Genomic DNA, 24,216 nt, shown 5'->3' with positions numbered 1-24,216 from the left:
GCAACTACAAAAGAGCAAGCCTTCAGCCCTGAAATGCCCTGGAGATTTGTGTGCTCATAACAGAGAACCCTGAAATCACTGACCTGATAAATTCTACAAATATGTTACATAGAAAGATTATAAAAAACCAAATAAAATCTTTCAAAATTTGGCCTTTTTTTCCTTCTCACAGCCATGGGCATTTTTATGCAGAGCAATTGTATATTCTGTAAATATATTTTATACTTTAGTAAATAAAAATACTCTTTGATAGCAATTAAATATTTATTGCATCCTGATTCTTTTAGAGAAACCTAGACAGTGGGAAGGTTAAAAAATCAATTAAAATGTTTGTAATCAATGTACAAATGTTGCATTCTGTTGCATCATAAAAGGCACATGGAAAAGCTCTCTTGGTTTCTGTAAATCCCCTTTGCACTTTATAAAGAAACTTGATGAATTGCCAGAATAATCCCTTAATTTTCAGTGATTTCTGTCCCATCATGGATTTCAAACACTATTGAATCAAATAGAAGTCATATGACAGTCTGGTAAAATTTTGGATTGATAAAAATTATTAAAGGTTTTGATTTTGGTTTAGTTCCATTTTTGAAGTAAACACCATTTCTCTATTAAGAAACCATAATAATACAACAACAAAATCTGATTACAGCCTGAAGGTTGGCTGTTCTCCCAGGTGCTTTTATATCAAATTTTGTTTGCCATAGAGTTTTTAGTTTATCCTGGGTTTCTGATTTGTTATTGCACTGTCATTATTCCGCCCAAGTCTGTCTGTCTAAAGGCATGGTCTGTGAGATTGGGTGAGGATTTTTGTTTCATAAATTCCTTTTAGGTAAAAACTCTGGGAACATGAAGAGACGTGTCTGCATCCTCCTTTGATAAAAGCAGAGAAGTTTTTCTGTTGGCCAAATTGCAGTGTATTGTTAAGCCATGAATTATTGTAAATATGCAACTTCCCACTACTGGGAATTGTGACTCACCAAATACTGAGCCTCAGTGATGAAGACAATCAAGGAGACTGGGACTGTTTTGGCTGTAAAAATGTTTATTAAATCTCTGCGTTACATTATGGTAGTGAAGGAAGGAAGGCTGGAAATTGGTCCATGTCACCAGTTTCCAGGAATGGGCTGCAATTTTAATAGCTCCCATTGCTCATACTTTCTTTTCCTATGGAATATTTTATTTGTCTGTCTGTACAGCCAGATGCAAGAGCTGCTTCTTTCCTGCCAGTCTGCAGGGGTTTTATCTCTGAAGCATAAACCCATGAGGTTTTAGTGTACAGAACCTCCTGTAAATGTAGGGGTGAAGTCCTCACCAGAGCTGGGCACAGCAGTGCTGGGTGTGCCCTGCTGAACTGACTGGCACACGTGGCTGGGGGCTTCTGTGCACCTCAGGCATGAGGATTACTATTCCTGAGCACACTGTGAAACTGGAATTACTGGGGAGCTGGAGGAGGACAGAATGGACATCACATGATGGGAGGAAATGTGAGGCTTAGCTCAGCTGGGGGCATGAGCCCCTCTCATTGTGAGCACGCTGGCTTTTCTTTTTGTTGTTACCTTGCAGTCCATCTCTGGCACTTGGCTGGCCCTTTGGTCCTTGAATTGTGCACTTCCTGTGGCAGACACATCCCCACGTTTAGAGTGCAGCAGCCTTTGTTTGGTGTTGAGACTGCACCACTGGGCACATTTGTCAGCAGGACCAGCCTGGCTGTGGGAGCTGTGAGTGAGTGAGGTGATTCCTCACCCTGTGATCCAGCTCCTCCCACCGGTGCCTCCCAGAAATGCCACTTCCTTGGCTGTTTTCTTTTTCTGCATGATCAGCTCAAGCTAAATATTTCCTTCTCCCTCACAGCAGTGCTGGAAAATCAGGGAGGATGTGACCTTAGATCACTCATTCTGTGGAGCAGCACCATTCCCTGCTGCCTTGCAGAACAATCACTCTTATCTTAATTATCTGGGATGTCTCATAGCAGTGCCCATGGCTATTTCAGGCATTAAGTTGTTTTCCATGTAAACCAGATTGTCCCAAGTTGTACCTCCCCAGTGTTAACTTGGAAACCTTTTACTCACTCAGGCTTGTTTAAACAGTTTGCTGAAGCAGAACATTGTCCCAGCAATGAAAACAGGGGAGAAATGAAGAAGGCAATGGGTCATGCCTAAAGGGTGATGGTGGGAAAGATTAAGCTGTCAGTGGGGAGCTGTGAGAAGAATGGGGTTATGGCAGGACTGGGAGTTCCCAGCAGCAGTGAGGCTCTGACAACATCTATGTCACATTAGTTACAGTTCAAAATTGATGGGGTGTAAAGTTGCCTGGGAAGTTTAATAAAGGGAACAAGTAGTGTGAATGTACTGTATATATAAAACACACTAACCTTAATGTTCCACAGTCCCTGCTCTTTCATTTCCACTGAGGCTTCTTTGTTTTTCCCTCCCTCTGCATGTTTTCTTTTCTCTCTGGGGAAAAAGAAATCATGATCAGACTCTCTGTGGTGGTTTCCTAGGGCAGAGCATAGACGCCCTTCCTTAGTGCCTGGCTTGCATTTGCCAGAGCAGCATTCCCAGTTTCCCTTTTTCCAGTTCTCAGCACTCTGCTGTTCACTCTCAGCCTTTCCTGACTGCTGTGCCCTGTCTCAATTCAGTGCTGAGCTGCTACAAGGGCCAGAGCCCTGCACTCAGAAACCCCTGTGGTGCTGAGCTGCTTTGTTCTCTTGTGTTTTGGGCAGGATCCAGAGAGGTATTGGCTTGATTCATTAGTGACTTTGGGGCTGTAGCTTGCCACTGCAAATACCAAAGGCCACAAGGGGACTGGAGGGAGCAGCAAACAGACAGAGTGGCTGGTTTGTATTTTCCTGTTTGGCATGAGCTTTTGGTGGGGGCTGTGCAGAGAAGCCCCAGCAATGGAGTCTGTGAGGGTTTGAGCAGGTCTGTCCTTTTTGCACAGAGCATGGAAACAACCCAGTGGCTCTGCTTCAGTGGGGATGGGGCAGGTCACTCAAACCAAGCAACTGGAGGAACAGTGTAGAGGAGCAGTAAATTCCACTGTCAATGCAGAGGCAGCAGCTGCACAGTGCCTCCCCTGCCTGAGCTGGCACAGCTTGCTCAGAGCTGCCTCCCTTTGCCATGCTGGCCGTGGATTGCATTCTTCTACCCAGTGTTCCTTCTTTCAGGTCACTGATCTCCAAATCAGGCCAGAAGACAGCATGGCCCCATTTGTCCTCTGTGCTGGAGCATCACTCTTGCTAGCTCATGTCCTCACTGTGCTCTCTCCCTGCCTGCTCCAGCTGCCCTTTCCCTCTGTGTCTCTTGCTGGCCTCAGAAGGTCAGTCATCACTTGGGACCACGACTGAAGCTTGATTGAAGTCCCAGTGACAGTTCTTGGTTTCCTGTTGACTCTGTGATGTCCTGCTGTGACTTATCAGACTGTTAGACCTGATCTTCCTGTCTCACTCAGTGTTGCTGAGAGTTTATTCAAGCTTTGCTCTTTTAATAGCTTCCATCATTTTGCTTTGTTATTTAAAAAGCACCTTGGAGGAGTTTGGGTTTTTCCCCCTTAATTACTGTTGTTATTGCCAGTGATTTATGCAGGGTTGGCAGGGTCAGCCAGCCCTGGTGCCTGCTGTCCCTGGCTGTCCCCATTCTGTACAAGGCATTTTCCAGCAGGAGTCAAACAGTAGGAGGGAGTGCAGGGGTCCTGCCAGCTCTGCAGGAGGGTTCAGAAACAAGGGAGCAAGAGGCAGCAGCAGGTACATGGAGCTTTACTTGTAGCCCTGGCTCAGCCCCAGCAGTTATCCAGCGAAGAAAAGTCTCTGTGAGCTCTCAGCTCCAGCAAGGAAAAGTCTTTGCAAGTTCTCAGCTCCAGCATTCTGCTTCTCCTTGTTCTTTGCAGCAGTGTCAAAGTTGATCTTGAGAGAAAGGAGGATGGTTTTATTTTTTAACAGCTATTTACTTGATTTTGGTTTGTGCTGTGACGGGAATTCCCTGGTCATTACTGAGACATACCCAGTAATACCTGTTAGCCTAAATAAACCATAACTGGATTCTGCTGGACTCTTCCTTTGAAGTTTTTGGTAAATATTCAAACCCTCTTTCCCCTTCAGTCTTAAACTATAAATAATATAACTCCCTGCTATAAATAATACACTCAGTAAACTCCATTCTAAAAGCATATGGAAAACTGGTTCCCAGCAAGAGGATTGGCTGTGACTGTGTTCATCAGCAGGGCCATTTTGGCAGCTTAACAAGATGACTCCTCAGAGCTGGAAATCAAGCTTTCAGGAATAGTTAGCATGGTTGCTCCTCATAGGAAACCCGACACTTCAGAAATGGTTTCCTCTTGATTCTGGGAAAGAATTCAGTTGTTGAAAGAAATCAAGCTTCCAGCACGGAAGTTGAGGGTAGAACAGCCCAGAAGCTGGCCAGCTCGTAGGGCCCTTGGCCAGCCCCACAGGCGGGGCGGATCTGCTGTGCCGGAGTTAAAAGCGATCCCCCTTGGCCAGCAGTGCTGTGTGTGGGGTCACTGAGGCACTGAAGCCAAGCACTGCTGCCCATCCTTTGCACAATCCCAAAATGTGGGAGCTGCTGGTTGCTGACAATTCCTTACAAGGGCTCTTCAGGAATTTCTGCCAGCGTTGCACCTACAGGAGCCGGTCCAGTTCGCCGTGGAAGCACGTGTGTGCTGGCAGCATCCCGCTGTGGGCTCACGGCCGTAACAGAGCGCGCAGGGATAAGGTTGGCCTCGCTGCTTCTGTGCTGCTGGGGGTCCCTGCAGAGGGAGGAACTTTGCTCTCTGCTGCTTGCCTTTCTTTGGGGAGTGGGGAAGGTTTAGGTGGGGGCTTGTGTCTGTAGCTGTCAGCAGCACTGGGCTGTTCTGTTGATGATCCGAGTGTGACCGTGTCTAAGCTCTCCCAGAATTTCCTGCAGCTGCCATTGTTCCCTGCCAGAGCTCTCTGGCTCTGCATGGGGCTCTGTGAGAGGGGGGAGCTGTGCTGCGAAGCAGCTCTGGTTATGACAGCCTGTTTGCTGACAGCAGTAAACTCAAAACAGAGTTTGCTGCAGTTGCCTCCTCCTGCTCTTACTGTGCCTCCGTGTTCAAGAGCCAAGTGTTACAAAGCTTTCTCAGGAGACACTGAATTCTTGCTTTGGCTGGTTACAATGCCTGACCAAGCCCCCAAACAGACAACTCCTCTCTCTTGCCAGTCCCCCTGGAGCTGAGTGCCACTGCTCAGGCCTTCAGATGTGTTGGGGCTCTCCAAGGCAGTAGTGGAATCGCTGGGTGACATTCTAGCACTTGAGTCAGCTGCTCCCCAGCCTCACAACTGTCCACTCAATAGATCAAGCAAAGCTGAAAATGAGAGATTGGAACTCGTGTCTGTTTAATGAGTGCTTGCAATAGCAGGGTCTGGTGTTCTTCCTGCCTCTATGCTCAAATAGAAATGAAAAGGAATAGGCTGTTTGAAGGACAACTTTCCATGATTTCTCAGCAGATTCAAATATTGGTTGTGCTCCCTGAGGTTGCCTTTATTGTTGAGCAGACACTGCTCTTATGTTGCTGGGTTTTCCATGGGTATGAACCCTCATCAGCCCTCTTTAGAGAACTGCACAATATCCAAAACCTGCTTTCCCTGAAACCAGGGAAACTTTGGAGTGTTCCATAGATATTCCTATGGAAAAGAAATAAGAAGGTAAAAGTAATTGTGCTCTGCTCACTTGCAGAAGCCTCCCAAGCTAGCTGGTTTCTCTGAAATCTGTTCCTAGCTCATGGGTAACTTCTGTTTTCCAGCTGGACCCACAGGCACTGCAGGACAAAGATTGGCAGCGCACAGTCATCTCAATGAATGGGGTAAGTGTGCAAACAGAAATTAGCTCTGCTTCTGTACCTCCTGTGGGCTTTATTTCTCTGCTCTTCATTGCAGCATGAAAAAGAAAAGAAAATGTTTAAAAAGTGACAGCTGTTCTGTTTGGTTCAGGTGGAAGTGAAGCTGTCAGTGAAGTTCACCAGCCGGGAGTTCAGCCTGAAGAGGATGCCGTCCCGCAAGCAGACAGGAGTGTTTGGGGTCAAGATTGCCATTGTCACCAAGTGAGCTGATGGGTCACGTTTCTCCCCGCTGTGTTTCAGGAAGACAACTGGCCAGTGGGGTGTATTTGCCTGTGTCCCCTTGAGGGGTTTGGCAGTCCAGCCTGCTCCACTAGTGTAGGAGTGTAGATGTGGCTGCAGACTGGAGATGCTGTACAATCTCTGAGCTTCATTTTTTGCAGAGATAAAAACCAGTGTGCACACAGGCTGTTTACTGACAGCCTATCACTCCTCTGAATTCCGGAAATCCCCCTTACACTTGCCTTCTCTGTAGTTAGCTGACATGTCACAAATTTCCAGAGCCACTGAACAGTGATGTTTCCTTTCCATAATCAAAAATGTTCAAGGTCTTTGGATCCCATTGTATTATTTTAACCCCTGATCTTTTGTCATGAATCATTTGCCAGCAGAAACCTGTTTGTTCTGTTGTATGGTTTGGGAAGTGTGGTATTTCCTCCCCATGGAATTGCATCAGTTTGAAATCAACAGAGTTGCTATGTATCCAAGGGCTGTTTGGGAATCCTCTCATTACCTGGGCAGGCTCTGGGGGCACTGGGACTTGGCCAAGAGCTCAAGTGCTCGAAGCTGCAGAACAGCCAGAGCAGGGCTGACACAGAGTTTTAAAAGAAGTTTTTCAGCTCAGTCCTGACTGCCTGCTCAGACTTCCTACCACCCCATTTGCCCAGGGAAGTGTTGGGGTGCTTGGAGCCATCCTGGCTGGCTGGGGAACAGGCACAGAGGATCTGGGCTGAACTGAGCCCTTCTGTCTGGAGAACTGAACAGTGAACTGAGCCCCTCTGTGTGTCTCCCGTCAGGAGAGAGAGGTCCAAGGTGCCGTACATCGTGCGGCAGTGCGTGGAGGAGATCGAGCGGCGCGGGATGGAGGAGGTGGGGATCTACCGCGTCTCCGGAGTCGCAACCGACATCCAGGCTCTGAAAGCTGCCTTTGATGTCAGTAAGTATTTGGGTCTGATTTTTCCCTTTGCTCTCTCAGAACCTGCCTCAGCTCCCTGTCAGGTGGCTGTGCTATTTTTAATCTTATGTTGCCCAAGAAGCATTAAGAAGTAGAGCTTCTCACTCAAGGAAAATAATTTTAACCATGACTGCATATTTTATTTACTGATATAACCCAGGACATAAAACAGGATGATCCTTGTACCAAACCATGTTTTTTTTATTCTTCCCAGCAGAGATGAAATGATGGCTTTACCTGCCTTGCCAAATCTTTGTAAATGGCAGACACCTCTCTGGGGGAAAACATCAGCAATCAGCAGTCATAATTTCTTCACTGTTGTGAGGTGTCTAAATTAATAGAAGTCTTTAAAATAAAGAATGTTTTGTGAAAGCCAATGTTCCTTAGAACTAGGAGGGGTATTTATGTAACTGGGGTTGGGTGGTCAGGGCTTCTCTCCCTAACTCCATCTGGACTGATGTGCACAGGCCTAGAAAATTAGATCACTTTGAGCAACCTTTACAAAGCTCACTTTGATCTTGAGCAGAAAAAGGCTCCTTACTGGTGCTACATTTAAGAGTGGCCTGTATGTCCCAAAAGGCACCTGAGATCAGGCAGGTGAAATGCTTCTGAATTGCTGAGGTACAAAAAGTGAAATTTTTCCCCACTTCCAGCTTCTATGTGATGGTCCAAGAACTGTTCAAGCCACACTCCAACAGTCACAAGATCTGTGCCAGACACTTAAATTCACCCTCCCTGCACTTTTCCTTCAGTTTCTGGTGAAATTTCCTTCTCGTGTTTTCTTTTCAATGACCCTAAGATATTTAAAACCACTGATGAATCACTGCTAGTGCAAGTGAGGGTCTTTCACAGTTTGAAAAACAACTTTTTTCATTTCTGTGAAATGCTGGCTTACACTGCTTTATGAAACCAATGCTGATTGGTGTTTAGTTCAGGGAGAGGGGCTGGTTTTATTGTTCTTAATAGTAACAAAATGGAAATATAAGGCCTGAATTGCCCTGGCTACACTCAATAGGGAGTTAGAGAATCTCAGAATCTCTTAGTCTAAGCTGTTAGAGGCGGGGAATTGGAATAACAACTGCTGTCAGTAATAAAAGTTGAAATGCATATAAATACAGTCAAGTAGGGCTTGTTCAGATCAGGTCAGGTTTGCTGGCACAGCACAGCTAGCCCTGGGAGGGTGAGGTTCCCTGGCTTGCTGTAAAGCAATGAAGTGTTTGCAATCATTTTTACAGTGCTTCTCAGCTGGAAGGTTGCTCATTTAATCTGGAGAAATGTAAACAAGAAAACTCCCAGCTATGTGGGCAGAGACAAAAGATAAACAGAGCCAAAGGGAGGAAAAGGAGGAATGCAAGGCCAGCAGTCCCTTTACCCTTGCTGTACTGTCCCTGTTTCAGATAACAAGGATGTGTCGGTGATGATGAGCGAGATGGACGTGAACGCCATCGCGGGCACCCTCAAGCTGTACTTCCGGGAGCTGCCGGAGCCCCTGTTCACAGACGAGCTGTACCCCAACTTTGCCGAGGGCATCGGTAGGTGCAGCACGAGGAGCCCTGGGCAATGGAGGCTCTTCCATGGGAGGCTGCTCTTAAAGCATCATAGAACCCGGATTTAGAGTGTTGGGCACAAGCTGGAACAGGCTGTGAGGGGAGGGGGATGGAGCTCACAGTGACATTGCCTTCCCAGTGGTGCGGTATGGGTGCCTGCCACGCTGTGCTGCAAGCTGCAAGGCCCAGGTTTCTGAAGGACAGGGTCAGGACAGACTGCCAGCCTGCCTGCTGGGGCCCTGCACACCCACTGCCCAGGCAGCCTTCAGGGAAGCCCCCTTTGGAGGGGAGGGGGATATGTACCTCATCTTATCTTGATGCAAAGAAAAACGTCAATGATTGAAAGCCTCAAAGCACTTGAACTGCTTTGAAAAAGAGACAAAAGGATTCTTAATGCATTTGTGAAATAAAGGAATGAGATGCTGTGGGGTATTGGTGTGCAACTCTGACCTTCCAGCCCATGATGATGTGGTCACAATCCTTTTGGGACCATCCATATTGGCTGTTCTGGGACTTGGCTCAGTCAGTCAGACTTGCACTCGCTGCCTGTGGTGATGTCTTGTTCTCTGTCTTGCAGCACTTTCAGATCCTGTTGCAAAGGAGAGCTGTATGTTGAATCTGTTGCTATCACTTCCAGAACCCAACCTTGTGACATTCCTTTTCCTTCTGGACCATTTAAAAAGGTAACTGTGGTTCCTTCAGAAATGCATTTAATGTGTAAAGCATCAGCTATTTTGAAATGTGGAGCCTTTTCTTTAAATACCTGCTGAATCACAGAAATGAGGAATTATTTGCTGATCTGCTGGGATTGTTCATCAGATAACTATTGTCTCATGCTCCCTTAGTGAGGTAGTAAATCCTGAATTCCATTTCCACTCATACTGAAAAAGGATTAGGACTGGAGGAAAGGAGTAACAAAAGAGTCAGGGCTTATCTATTGCATATGCAAATTTCTGCTGCAATGTCACTGAGACTGCACCTGCACCTGGATACACAGACCAGGAAAGGTTTTTGTACAAACCATGAAGATTTACCTGTATTTAAGATCTAGGGAACCTTGTCTCAGAAAGTGTCTGAATTCCAATACGCTCTATTTTTTAAATTCCAGCACTTTACCTAACTGCATTGTCAGTTCCTTTTGTAGTCAAGTCTTTCTGATTTTGTATATGTCTTTGTAATATGGTTGTACCTGTGAAAAAGTATTGCCATGCATTTGACATTAATGCAATAAGCTGGCTTAATGCTTGTCCAGTGTGTTGATTTGCATAAGTATGTTGTACATATCAGAGACTGTCCCTGGAGACATGAAAGATCATTTTGTGATTAAGAGTCTGGATTAAAATCCAGGAAATCTGGGCTTTAGCTATGTTTCAGCTGCAGACTTTTCTGCCCTTGGGCAAATTTTTTAAACTTTGTGCCTTGGTTTCTCATTTAGAAACTCAGATATTTATGAAGGTCTGCCTTGTGCATTGTTCCTTCTCCCAGGGTTGCTGAGAGGGAAAGCGTCAACAAGATGTCCCTGCATAATCTTGCCACTGTCTTTGGACCAACACTGCTCAGACCTTCAGAGAAGGACAGCAAAATCCCTGCTAACCCAACCCAGCCCATCACCATGACTGACAGCTGGTCACTAGAAGTCATGTCCCAGGTAAAATCCTGAATGTGCCATTCCCTCATGTGAAGACACTTTCTGGGAAAGCACAGTCCAGTGGCAGGCCTGGCTCAGTGACCCCACTGGGTTTTCATGGTCATTTCTTTGGTAAACAAAACAACTTTTGCCCTCACAGAGACATTTTAGCTTGTCTATAGAACAGTGTTCCTTCAGGCAGGTCAATTTGCATCTGTACAAATATGGTTTTTCATGAAGGGATGTCTGTGTGTGTGCATCCTGTGTGTGTGCTCCTGCATGGGAAGAGTTTCTGGGGAGCTGTGTCCCAGCACCATGCTGCTGGCCTGGGATAAAAGAATTGGCAGTGTTTCCACAATGCTCCTCAGCACTTAAACCACCTTCACTGATGCACAACAAAATTCTTTGGCCACTGCTGCCTTTGAAGGCAAAGGATTGGAGCACAGAGCCTGTGTTACTGAGTCACACTGGTTTGTATTTCTCTGTTGAATAATGGCAAATTCTAGATTGAATTTTTTCAGTGCTGGAACTTCCAGCATGATTTTTCCACCTGGAATCTAAAAAGAGTATCTCTGAAGCACATCAAGTTCTACTTTTTCTGCTGCTGTTATACAGCATATTAAATACACAGCTGCTAGATGTCCCAGAGAGAGCTGTGTCACTTGCTCTCATATAACCAGGATGAGGTGAATTTTTACAGGGCTTTAGTATTACTTTGTCATTTCTCTTTCCAGGTTCAAGTTCTTCTGTACTTCCTGCAGCTAGAGACTATCCCTACCCCAGACAGCAAGAGGCAAAGCATTCTCTTTTCTACAGAGGTGTAGGTGCCTGCGGTACCAACAGGACACAAACTGCTTTTGGCAAACTCTGTCACCCTGGGAAAAAGATGACTGGTATTTCCTCAGACTGTTCCTGGGCTGGGGAATTCTGGCCCTCAGTGCTTCTGCAGTTTGGTACCCAGAGACAAGCTGGAGAGAATGGAGAAAAACCTCCTTGTGCTGGTAGAACCAGAACTGAGCGGAGATGGAGCTGTGCGGAATCTCCACTAGAAGGAGCAATAGACACTTGGACAAATGCACCACAGAATGTGGTGGATATTCTTGTTAGGAATGTGACAGAAGGTATTCCTCATTTTATGGATTTAATTTATCATAAAGAAATGTCAAGATTTCTACTGGACCACTTGATAGGACACCCCTTTTTGGGAGAGGGGACGTTAAAGGATATATCACAACTGTGTCTTTAATAACTGCTGTTTTTCAAGTACTGTTTGAGGCCACAAAAAATATCATTGCTTCGCAAGAGGAAGGAGAAGAGAAGGGTCTGGGATCTAAAATTCTCTCCACAGAAATTCAAGTCTTGATTTGAATATGGTTCTAAAGAAATCAAAGAGTGTAATGTACAGCTAGAACTGTTGGCTGGTTGGGGGCTGGGTTTTTTATTTTGTTTGTATGATTTTTTGGCTCACCCAGCCCTTCCCATAGAAATGTTTGTACCCCCCAGGGAAAGAGATGCCCTGCTCTTGCCTATGTTGCACTTCTGATGGGTTTTGTTGGGTTGAGACAGACTCAACAAAATTAAATAAATAAATACAGTAAATGAAAGGCAGGGAGAATAACAGTTAGTGATTCTGTTGTTCATTTGCTTATAAAAGCAGGGGCCCTGTTATCCAGGAAGGATTGCTAAATTCCTTAGACCCCACCAAACTTATGAAAATTAATTGGGAAGACTTAATACCCAACACTCCAAAGAAAACATATTATCTCTGCAAAAGTAATTGAAGAATTTGTGGATTAAAAACAAAATTAATAGCTCTCTGTTTGGCTGGCTACTTACTCCAGACATTTATCAGAACTTTTTTTTTTTGATACTTGAATTTTTGGAGGCTTTGTACATTGTTTCTACAAGAGTCTTTTTCTGATAGATACAAACACTCTGAAAAAATGCCAGAATGTACTTCATGGACAATCTAGCAAGTAGCATGCATTGTGAATTCTCCAGAAATTCCAACTCTGTTTTAATTAAGAGCAGTGGAGAAATTTCTGTGGAACTCCATCTAGCAGTACAAAAGATCTGGCCAAACACCAATTTTTTATTTCCCTCCCTAAATCAGTTGAAGCTACAGGGGTGGAAAAGGCAGCAGGATTTGTGCAGGGAATTGAAAGTGCAGGATTGAATAGCTGGTATCCAGAGGCAGCACTCTGGCTCTGAAGCAGTTGTGCCAAACATCCTGGGGGTGGGAGCAATGCCATTGTCCTAAACTATTCCAGCCCCAACTCCTACCCAGCTATGCAGCATCCATTTAGTGGCATCTGTCCATCATCATCCTGGCTGGAAGTACAGCTGGAACACAAGGGAAGGGATTGGCACAACAAGGGGAGGGAGGGACAGATGTTGAAAGATTGGTAGGGTCAGGTTGTCAACATCATTTACAGGGAAAAATGACACAGAAAGCAACTCCTCTTGTGCTGAATTGCACATTTTCTGATGGGTGATCTGCAAACTCTCAAAAAAAAAAAATAGCAAAGGAGTGTTTCAAGCAAATAGAAAAAAAATTAAAGGGATTTTGTAGTCACTGTAATTCTGACTGCTGCAGAATATTAGAAATTATTGTACTGTGAAGTTGCAAAATCAGAGAGGAACAAATATAAATTTCAATTTTGTGAGTATATCAATATTTTGCATGCTTTGTAAGGATTCTTATAGGAATTTAATATTGCTTAGTATCCCTCCCTCCTTAGGTCTGGGAGCAAACCTCTTTGTAATGTAATGTACAACTAGAAATTCCTTCTCTCTTGTATGTATTTCCACAACATTCCAACTTCTGAACCCGCAAAAAAAAGAAAAAACTGTCTGTAGTAGGAAGTGCTTTTTGGGGGAGGGAGGGAATGAAGGCAAGGAAATTTGAAGGCTTAAGATTTTGATTTTTTAAATTTTTATATTCATTTTTTACCTGTTTGAAGGTAAAAATTGGTCACAATCCTGCAAAACCATTGACTTGAGCCATGTTGTGCAGAGCAGTAAAGCATTCTCTGTGTTTGTTTCTCTGTATTTGTTCTCCCTTTTCCCCAGCAGCCCCACAGCAATCCCTGCACTCCTGCCTGCTCCCACCTGGGGGATGGACCTGAGGCAGGAGCACTGCTGGTGACTTCATGGAAAAGGGAGAAAAGCCAAGCTACACCTGGTGCTGGGTGCTAGCCTTTTCCTTTGGTGTTTGCAATCTGTGGCTGCTCCTTGCAGTGTTGAAACTGGAAAGTAATACCATAATGACTGTGCCAATTTACTTTTGCCCAACTTTTTAATTTTTTATTTATATAGGAAGTTAATTTTAATATTAGATTACTGATCTATAGTATGTAACCATGAGAAAATTGCTTTTGCTTTGGTTACTGTGACAGGTTGTTGCTGTCAGTCTCTCATTACAATGCTCAGTTCTAATGTAATGTTATCTAACATGCAGGCATGTGGATCAGGGAAAAAAGTTAATTTAACTTAACCCATTAATTATTTCTGTTAAGTATGAATATGTTTTCCCCAAAGCTGGTAATTTTGGGCTGGAAAAGATAGTGGATCGTATTGCTGATGATGAAATAATGGACTGATTTGAAATATGAGAATTGATTTCTTGAATTTCCTTTAATTTTGCAATTCATTTTTTTTTCCAATAGTCTTATGTTTTCAGAAATTAAGTATTTCCAAAAGGCTTTTATGTTTCTTTCCCAGGGATGTTGGCTGATGTTGGCTGATGTTGGCTGGGTTTTTTTGTTTGTTTGGAGGGGTTTTTTTTGTGTTTTGGCTTTTTTTTTTTTTTTTAAATAAGCCTTATCATACTTAAACAAAAAGGGAAATGCAAAACTTGGCTTCAGAAAAGGCCTTCTGATTTTTCCTCTTATACATTCCCTTGTGAGTTGTGTCAGAAAATTGAATTCTTTAATTTTCTGTGTTAAAAGGTACAATATAAACAACACAAGAGCAAGAAGTTACCCTTTATGTGTGCACTGGGAGATTTTGCTCCTTCAGTTTCTAACGTATTGGAGAGAATTTTTTACAAATGTCCCTTTCATGAACAGGAATCTGAAATGTTTAAATTTTCAGCTAAGGAAATTCAGGTGATTATGATAGTTTGTGTCTCTCCAGGTTAAGGAGAGGAATAAGCATCAGTTTCTTGGCATTTAGAAATTACCTTAAAATTTCTTGTGGGTTTTTTTAACACTGAATAGGTTTTTAAGTAAAATTTTAAAAAGTTAAGTAAATGAAGGGAAAAGTTGTCAAAGATGGACAAGAAATAACAGTTACTAGCTCAGAGTCAGCTTTGTGTTTGTGTATGCTTTGTACAGGAGGGAAGTGTCAAAAACCAAATTGAAATACATCCATTCAAATGCTGCTGGTGTTCATTATTCTTGCACATTTTTAACAAGTTGAGGTAGTAGCTAAGCTATTTCAGGCTGTATTTTAATGCTGCTATTTTTCAGTGTATAGCTAAGGGCAGGATGCAGCAGTGGGGTGCCCGTCCTTGCCAGTGCCCACTGCCCATCCCGGCTCCGGCCGTGGTCGCGGAATCGTCCGGCACCACGCGGCCCTCGTGGTGTGGCCATGAGCTGGTGCAACCACAGCTGGTGGATATTTATGGCAGGTGCAGGATTTTTACAGTTTATTAGTTTTACCTGTTTAAAACTGTTTTATGGTTGTTCCTGTTAGTTTTCTATGAGTTTATTTAAAGTAACGGACTGTTCCCTAAGGCAGACCTGGATCTCCAGATTAGTTTGTCACCTGTGTAACACTGGAAGACATCACAATGTGTCAATTTACCTTAATGTGCCATTCTTTCAAGTGTGTATCAAATGTAAACTGACCAATGTGGTTTTGGAAATGTTTCAAGTCTGATGGCAAACCCCCAACCTTCTCCCATTCCTCACTAGGTAATCCTTTTGTTTCAGTGCTGGTCACCTACTGGGATAATTTTACCGGATGTGGCATTCTTCTTATGTAAATTTTAGTATAAAATGGGAAATGTTTTAAGAAAAAAACTTCCCCTTTCTCTTTTTACTTAAATTCAAGATGACAGGGATTTGTAATAAGAGGAGACCAATACATTTGTGCAGGGACTTGGGGGGATTTGCTTCTGTTCCTTGAAGAAGAAAAATCTGAAAGGGCAATTCCCAGATACAATCGAATTCTCATATGATATATAAAGTCACTTGTTTATGCCCTCTTAAATTTCTGCTCCAGGGATGTTTTTCTTTGTACATTTGCTAACACTGTCCTACTGCTATTAGTGAAAAATAAACATGGTACCATTCCCTTCCTTTAACACAGGGCCTGTACAACCTGAGATACTGGAGCCTTGGACTGGTATTAGCAATGCTCCATTCTGAACTAGGATGAAATAAATGTTCATGTGTGTTCTGTGAACTTTCTAATTGAATAGAATTAAATCCATGGATTGCCCTTAAAATCAACAGAAGCTATAAAGGAAGCACTTATAGTTAATAGACTGTTCCTTAACAGTCATTAGGGAATGAAACCATCACAAATGGAAAAGGGAAGCAAAATTAGGAATTGCTCAAGGTGATGTTGCTTGGGACTAGAATGAGGCTCTCATTTTGAGTTCCAGAAGGTGGCTCATGCCCTAGATCACTGAGCAAAGGCTCTCTTGCCAGGAAATGAACATGAACATGGGAATGGCAGGAATTTAGCTACAGCAGCCTCACAGTTCTGATGTGCTGCAAGCCCTCTTTCTTGCTAGTGAGCATTCACAGTTCAGGGCTAAGAAAGCAAAGCTTATCACTTGCTCTCTACATTTCTCCCTGAGGCAGCAGCTATAGCAGCTGTTTGTCAAAGTAGGTGAAACCACCACAAGGAAGAAAAAAGCTCCTAAACTCCTAGAACCACAAAGTTGGATTATTGTTTAAGCTAGAAGTCTGGTTGTGGGCTGCAAGGATCAAATGCCACAACAGCTGTAAGGACAGAAGGGTTGGGGCAGTAGGACCAAAGCAACCCTGAGTTTGTGTTGCCTTGAGTCTCCCTTCCCTGATCATATCATTAGATTTATCTCACTTGGGTCAAGGAAATTCATAAATCCTCTTGTCCAGAATTAGAAAATGACTAAATTACCTAGTTTGCCTCCACTGTTGATTCTCTTGTGCTACCATCTTACAGTGACATTGCTGGAGACCACTGCAGAACGTGCAGCAGTTTTTACATCATTTATTTCCTGCTGCCATGTTTCCCCTCACAGTAAGACAGACCCATCCTTTCCCAACAGAACCACTTCACATCTTTCTGCTCTGTAGAAATACCACACTGAGAGGTTCAGTTTGTAGCAGAGCCCTGGAGATAATTAAAATACTTCCAGTCTTCTTTTGCAGAGTGGACCAGGTAGTGCTAAAGTTCTGGGCTCACACAGGGATGTGTTGTGAGCTAAGTAAAATTTTATCACTTAGAGCTGTTCAAGCATATTTGGGAATTAATATAGTTACAGAGTGCCCAAACCTAGATGAAGTGTTTGCTCTACTGCTTTGTCTTAATCACAATCATGTTCAAATCCTCTTGTCAAAAATGGTTCACCAGAAGAGAGAAAGTTTTGTTTTGTGCTAGAGCTTTTGCTTGTGTAACTGCTGTGGTTTTTCCCCTGTGGTGGGATGTTCTGAGGAGACATTCTACAGATGAGCTGTTTCTCTAATCTGCAGGATGATTTATACCACACAGCATTTTATATGCCTGTGGATGTACAAAAGGGCAGGCTTGTGTACAAAACAGCTTCCTGCCTGCAAGGAGGCTCCAGCAGCTTCCTGGAGTGACCCCAGGCAGGGTCACAGCAGCTCCAGCCCAGCAGGGCAGGGCCTGGCTGGGTGCTCCCATCTCCCCTGGGCCAGTTTGATCAGGCTCAGAAGGAAGCTGTGAGTTCCCTCTCACTGCACCCAACCAAGTGATCAGCTGCTGATCTAGAGTAGCTCAAAATTCTTCTATTTCAGTCCCATTTTGGGAGAAACAGGGGCAATGCTAATTTGGCAATATACAAATAGCTGAAAATCAATCTGTATCTAAAACCTATTTCATATCTAGTAGATGGTAATATAGAAGCTGCTATAGTAAAAGGTCATTTCTCCACAAGAGCCTTTTCTACTCCCTGCCTTCTTTACTGCTTCTTACAGCCTAAAAGAAGTCTTGTCTTGGGTTTCACAGTCACATCCAAAACTTGCAGAACCCTGGATAAAACTTAGCTATGCAGGGACCAATGTTTCAGGAGTACTAAGAGTGATTACCAAGGTAGCAAAAAGAGGGTAAGGAATTGTTGTGTTGGGATAATGAAAAGCATCACAATGAAATGGTGAGTTTAAAATGATCTCACAGCAGGACACTGAAATGTTGTCCTTTCTGTGTCTGTCCAGCAAAAAAACCAAAACAAAACAACTCAACCTTCTCTTGCCTATGTAAGTTGTGTAGTTTGTTCTTATCTCTAGTATTATAAGTGTTTATAATCCGTGAAGAATTCCAAGGAAAGGAGTTAAGACTATTTATTTAAATATAAATACAATTAAATTATATAATTAGTCCTAAATTATCAGATGTAGAAGACAAACAACTTGTTATTGTTTGGACAATTTTGGGTTTCATCAGAGCTAATACTGTTGGCATTATTTTAAACACTACCGTGTTAGGGTCAGTTTTTGACATTTGATCCTGCTGTTGGTAGTGCTTCAGTATCTCATAGTGCTCAGTTTGGGGGAAAGAAAACCTAATCCTAATAGTTTAATATGGAAAGGTGTTGAAACCATACTGCTAAACATCTCTCAGTTTAGGCCCAAAGAGAAGGGGACAGGGAAAAATTGTCGTTTTGGATTTTTTTTTTAACTTTCTGAGAAATGTGGTATGAAAAAGGGATCCAAGAACTGTATTTGGGGGAAAAACGTCTTAAGGCATTTGTAGCCTTTCTTTGTACACAATGTTAAATAAAATCTCCTGTATCTATGTTGTCAGGTTCTTTTGGTCTTATTTAGCTAAAAGTGGGTCTATATTACACTGAATGTGTGAATTGCACTCAGCTGAGTTTGCTGGGGGCATGGAATTCAACACTGCTGTTTCAAAATAAGGGCTGTATCTTGTTTTACAAGGTAAAAGCTATATCACCTAAAATGTAGAGGTCAGTACAGAGAACTAAACTGGAACAACTTGAATGTGTGGAAATAGTTTACATGGAAGGTAGAGAAACAGCTGAGCAACCCAGTCCCTGTTCAGATCTGTATGAATCCTTTTGTAGGAGTTCTGTTTCAAAACCCGGCCTGTCTCAGACTTTGTCAACTTTCCCCTTGTGTGCAGAGCACTTGAACTGTAGTCAGTGTTTACTGAGAAATCAGCTCTGGCCTCCAGTTCTTCAAACGCTGCATGAAATTAGTGGGATCTTGTAGGAATCAGTGTGGAAACTGAATCAGTTATTTAAATCAAGTTAACTTGGTGCTTTATTTAAACATTGTTTAAATTATTAATGTAATTAAAGTACATTTATGTTTGAATATAGTCCAAATTTAATATAATATATAAACCTTTCTACAATAAAAAGATACCTGCTTGAAAGCTCTCTAGCCCATTTCATTAAGTGTGGACCACAAAGATGACAGGGCTCCACTGCAACATTGGAAATAGATAAAATGTAATGTAATGATTGACTGCATTGTTTAAAACTACACTGAGAGTCATGCTTACCTTGAACTGGGCAAAGGAGGGGAAACTCAGTGACTATTGCTAATACTTCTGACTAATACATCAGTGGTGTGATGATATAATGTAAAAATGTGGAATTCTTCTGCCAAATGGTTCTCCCTGTCCCAGAAAATGAACCCTTGAGGTGCAGCCACATGGAACAGCAGCCTCTGGATGAGCCTGGCAGGGATCATGTCCTGCACCGGGCACTCTGCACCCACAGCCAGCTCCTACCGTGTCCAGCTCTGCACTGCCAGCCTGGAGCATCGCAGCCACTCCTCCTGGATGTTCTTCCCCTGCTGAAGGCCCGGGTGAGGCTGGTGCAGCCTGAGCAACGCACCCAACACACCTTCAGCACCTGGAATGAGAGGGAGTGAACAGAACCTAAGGCTGGAGCAGGATGAGAAAGAACATGAGTATAACAAGCACGGATGTTCCGTGCAAACTGCTGCACCTGAGCAGGTGTCTCTCCATTTTCCAGACTGCCCTGGGGCAGCAGCTCCCCCGAGGCCGGCGGGATCCAGCTGTCCCTGCCCGACTCCAGGGACATTTGTCTGCTCTTTGTTAGAAGCCTGCAGTTATGGAGATTCTGTAATCCTCAGGGGCAGGCGAGCCCAGAACTAACCACCAAGAGAAAGCGTTCCTAGCAGACAGCTGAACGGCTCTCACACGCGTTACCGCACACAATGCTGCCATTTAACGCGGCTTTTTCAGCGACCTTTCAAGTTCCAGAACCAAGATCCAAGGCATATGCACCGTCAGCTAGCAGCTCCTTCATTAATTCACTGAGCTGAGCAGTTGCTTCCTGCTGCAAAGCAGAAAGCTGAGCCCTTTGTGGGCTGTCGTGAGAAATACATTGTTCAGAACAAATGCAGCCACTTTCCACATCCTTCATACAGAATTATTGCCATTGAAATGCCATTTTTTAGCTGATAACTTCAAAATCAACCCGAAGGTGGAAACACGACAACATTTTGCTGAAGGTATCATGAAGCAGAAATTATAGCAGAATAACATTGGTCATAGGGTAGGAAAATAAACATCATTATTATTTAAGCATAAAGAGCATTTCACTGTCAAACGAGTGCACCTTGTCTGTGCAGGGGAATCCCCACCAGGTAGGAGCAGGCAGAGTGACAAAGAAATGGCCAAGGAAGGGCATCTCATGAAATTGACTTTGTAAGACGCACACACAGAAAAATTTTCCCACCATGTAAATCAAATGATGTTGCAATATCTGGCAGCACACATCCTGCTGGTTTTAAAGGGAATTCTGATGTAATAGAGATATCATTTACTTTGATTTATAATATTGAAAATTTAACTTCACCAAAGATAGGGGACTGTAAATCATACTTGACCTACCAGTCTGCAACGTACAAATTCTGTATTCCTGTGAATTCTAGGAAGGAATGTACCTCAAGGGAGAACACGCAACTCAGTCTTACACTGAAATGTTTCTTTTGCTAAAACAGCTGAGTTGGGAAAGCTTTAGCCTAAATAGAGGGAAACTTTTACAGGGATGTGTCAAATCAGCACATTGTCTTCATTACTGTGTTCATAGCATTTCCCAGGCAGTGTCTGTAAACACAAACTCTGCTCTACCTCCCACCAAAGAACCCACGCTGCAATTTGGGGTTATTAACTTCAGTTGCTGGCTGTTCGTGACAAGTCAAACATCCTGCACATGATAGGCGACACAGCTGAGCTCAGTTTAGTGCGTTTGAAGGGAGCTCAGACTCTAAAAGCTTGTGTGCAGGAGTTCTTGTCACCTAAGAAGGGAGAGCTATTTCCTACCACAATGTGCTGGTTTTGGCTGGGGTAGAGTTAATTTTCTTCAAGGTGGCTAGTACGGGCTATATTTTGGGTTTGTGCTGAACAGTGAAGAAAACTCTAGCCCATTTAAGGCACGACACACATTTGAACATCTACTTCTCACTCGAATGAAAAGCTAAAATTACAGATCTGGACAGTAAGGTTTACAAGACCCACAGCTCCCTCACTCACACGTTTCCTGCACCGTGCACACTTGGTGCTGGAGCTTAAATATGCATGCTTATTCCCTCGCCCCAAAAAAACCCACAAAATAATTTATTTTTTCACCAGTCCCAGATGTGGGTACTGGGCTGGGGCCATTGCTGCCCTCCCACCCTTCAGCAACGGAGCTGGGGAAGGGTGTGGAGCACAAGTGTGATGAGGGAGCTGGGGGGGCTCAACCTGAAGAAAAGGAAGCTCAGGGGGGACCCTCTGTCCCTCACAGCTCCCTGACAGGAGATGAGGCCGTGAGGTGTCGGGATCTGCTCCCGGCAACGAGGGACAGGATGAGAGGAACCGGCCTCAGGCTGCGCCAGGGGAGGTTCAGGTTGGAAGCGAGGAGTAATTTCTCCACAGAAGGGTTAATCACACATCGGAACGGGCTGCTCTGGGGGGTGATGGAGTCACCGTGCCGGGAGGTGTTTGAGGACGGACTGAACGTGGCGCTCACTTCACGGCCACGTTCTAGATGACCCGATGTGTTGGGACACAGGCTGGGCTCTGCCACCTGAGAGCTTTTCCTCCCTACCTGAAGCCGCTACCCCGCGGTTCCGAGGCTCAGGTGCGGAGCGGGGCCGCCCTGAGGGCGGGGCGCGCTCACGGGCGGCGCGTGCGCGGGGCGGCCCCGCCCTTTCCCCTCACGGCCCCCGGGCTGGCGGGGGGCGCGTGCGCGGTGCCGCCAGGGGGCGGGGCGGAGGCGGGCGGAGGGGTCCCTGCCGTGCGCGCGCCCCTCCGCGCCCCCCCCGCTCCCGCCGGCCCGGCCCGCGCGGCGCCCCCGGAGCCGGGGCTGCGGAACAGCGGGAAGGAGGCGGCGGCTGCCCCGGTAAGCGCCGAGCGCCGGCGGGCACAGCCCGGCCCCGACCCCCGCCCGCCCGCCCGCCGGGGGGTCGCCCGCGGCCGCGCAGGCTCCGGCAGGGCCTGTGTCCCGCGCCCCGGCCGCAGCGCCTCGCGGCCGCGGGAAGCCCCGGGCGCGGCCCCTCCTCACCGCCTCCCCCGAGGGGCCGCGCTGTCACCCGCGGCGGTGACACCGCCCCGCGCCCGCTCGGGTCCCCCGCGCCCCAGGGGCTGCCCGCGGCACCCTCCGGCCGGCCTGGCGCTGTCAGCCGCGGTGCGGGGACCCGCGGGGCTGGCGGGGAGCGGCGGAGCGGCCGCCGGTGCCGGCTGGCGGGGAGGCGCAGCCTGGCCCGCGTCCGCATCCCTGGGGGAATCGTTCGCTTCACGCTGCGGGCTGGGAGAGGGATGGTGGGTGCGTGTGCAGCTCCCTGAGGAGGAACGCGGAGTGCCCGCGTTCAGCAGCGTTCCGGCTGGGTTTGGTGTGTTCGGGAGCATCTTTGTCTGTTTTCTGGTGTCATGCTTCTCTGGAGCGCGGCTTTTCTGCCTTTTTAGGGCTGAAGGAGCCTCTAAGTTCCAGTTTTGTGCCTGCTGTCTGCCATCCTGTGCCTCACTTCCAAGTCTGTCATGACCTGGTATAACTCGGGATGTAGGTAGGCAGGTTCCTATAGCAGGGCCAAATCCGGTCACCAGCCTGCTCTGAGGGTTCTGTACGCTGTGTCTTTAGAGAGAAAAACAATGCAGTGCTGTGCTGATGCTCCGCAAACTGCACCCTCCTCTCCACAACACCATCTGTGATCTGTCTGTCTGTGCTGGGATCTGGAGAACAGAGTTCTCTTGTAGCAGAAAATGTGTCATGTAAGTGGCTCTGCTGGGTGAAAAAAGCTCCAAGGAGCCGTGGGCTCTGTTGAAGGGCATAGTCTGTGCAAGCTCTGCTCACCCCAAGAGCAAACATAAACCTTCTGGAGCTGCTTCCTGCTTCATTAATGGTGTGGACTTTGGCTGCTGAAAGATAGGCAAACTAAAGCCCCTGGCTGCTTTTAACACTGGATCACAATGTAGGGCTGTAGTAGCTCAGAAGAAGAGAAGCAGTTTCTTCTCTGTCTCCAGCCTGGTTGAGTGTTGTTAGGTAGTTGCTAACAAAATGAAAAGAGAAGGTCATTGTAAATAGTCTGAGATTAAAACTGGGAAACTGAGACGGGAGTAGTCTCATGTTTCTTGTAACACTGCCACTTCACTTTCAGCTAATGGAAAAACCAGATTCCAGGCTGGTAAACTACATGAAGTAAGGAAAAAAACCCCTTGATTTCTCAGATGTTTTTGTATGGCTGAAGATACATCTCTTTTTTTTTTATTTTTTGAATATGATACATAATTGGGAATAAAACCTCTCAGATATTTTTAACATATTTTCCTATTCCTGTCAAATAAAGGGCCATCTAATTAGATAATGCAGCCCACATTTTCCCAGTTACTTTATCTGCTCAAGCTAATTGCTGACATGTGTTTTAGTGTGATCATCAGTAAAGATCTGTCTTCTCTCTCTGATTGTTTGAGGGTTTGTTGTATTAAAGTCTGATAATAGTGGAACATCACAGTGGGAAAACCTCAGTGTGGGGATTTCCAGGTGTCATGGACTGTTACCTTCTATTGTGATTTGCAGCTCTGTGGTATTTTTCATTTCTCTTTGTGCTTTAGGCTGGTGTGATCTCTGTGGCCTTCCAGGTGTCTCCCAAAGGTATTTTCTGCATCAGGATGAACCCAGAGCTAAGATTTTCATCAATGCAGAATGTGTATGGACACAGCAAATCAAACTTGGGCATTAGGCTGAGGTCTGGTAGGTGTTTGGCCACGGCATTGTCAGCATGGGCACTGGCATGGCTTGCTTGGGCCAGCTGGAATTTTCCTGAGCTATACCTGGACATCATTTAAAGGTGGCAATTGCCAGGGCTAAAACTTCCTGAGCTTTAGAAGTTTCTGCCTTTAGCACACGTTGGGATGGATATTTTTATGTTGGGATGGATATTTTTATGCTGCAAAGATTTACTTGTACAAAATAAATCTGATATGCAATCAACATTTTATGTATTGATAGCTATGTACTTAAAAGTAACATTTTGCAGTCAGATTTGTGCCATTTTTGCTTTACTGTTGGTATGAAGGAGGAAAATAGATTCTCAGTAGGTGGAGGCTATGGAAACTCCTGAGGAGATTTTTCACTAATGTTAATTCAGAAGCTCCTTTTGGACCTTGTGGTGTTGGAGCCTGTATTGCCAACAAGGATCCAGTCCTAGCAGTGTGTAATGCTATTAATGGGACTGAATCAGTATTGCTCATTGGGAAAACAGCATAAGAAATGTGAGGCTTGTACTTCCTGCCTTAAAAATCACCCCATTTAGTCTTATTTTTGGTCTTTCTACTGAAAAAGG

General features: G+C 45.0%; 2 protein-coding genes across 2 annotated transcripts in view; both read left to right on the top strand.

Moving 5' to 3' along the window:
* Positions 1-18,607, top strand: part of BCR (BCR activator of RhoGEF and GTPase) — a 99,758-nt gene extending 81,151 nt beyond the window's left edge. The window contains exons 17-23 of the mRNA XM_058816428.1: positions 5,782-5,841; positions 5,969-6,078; positions 6,891-7,030; positions 8,446-8,580; positions 9,173-9,278; positions 10,081-10,243; positions 10,957-18,607. Coding sequence (XP_058672411.1) covers positions 5,782-5,841; positions 5,969-6,078; positions 6,891-7,030; positions 8,446-8,580; positions 9,173-9,278; positions 10,081-10,243; positions 10,957-11,046 — 804 coding nt within the window. The 3' untranslated portion in view covers positions 11,047-18,607. The remainder of the gene's footprint in view (positions 1-5,781; positions 5,842-5,968; positions 6,079-6,890; positions 7,031-8,445; positions 8,581-9,172; positions 9,279-10,080; positions 10,244-10,956) is intronic.
* A 3,046-nt stretch (positions 18,608-21,653) lies between these two features.
* Positions 21,654-24,216, top strand: part of SPECC1L (sperm antigen with calponin homology and coiled-coil domains 1 like) — a 62,923-nt gene continuing 60,360 nt past the window's right edge. The window contains exon 1 of the mRNA XM_058816693.1: positions 21,654-21,779. The gene's annotated coding sequence lies outside the window, so the exon portion shown is untranslated. The remainder of the gene's footprint in view (positions 21,780-24,216) is intronic.

This window comes from Ammospiza caudacuta, chromosome 18 (assembly GCF_027887145.1).
Source record: "Ammospiza caudacuta isolate bAmmCau1 chromosome 18, bAmmCau1.pri, whole genome shotgun sequence".
In the NCBI taxonomy this organism is placed as follows: Eukaryota; Metazoa; Chordata; class Aves; order Passeriformes; family Passerellidae; genus Ammospiza; species Ammospiza caudacuta.
This window is presented reverse-complemented; position numbering and strand designations above follow the sequence as displayed.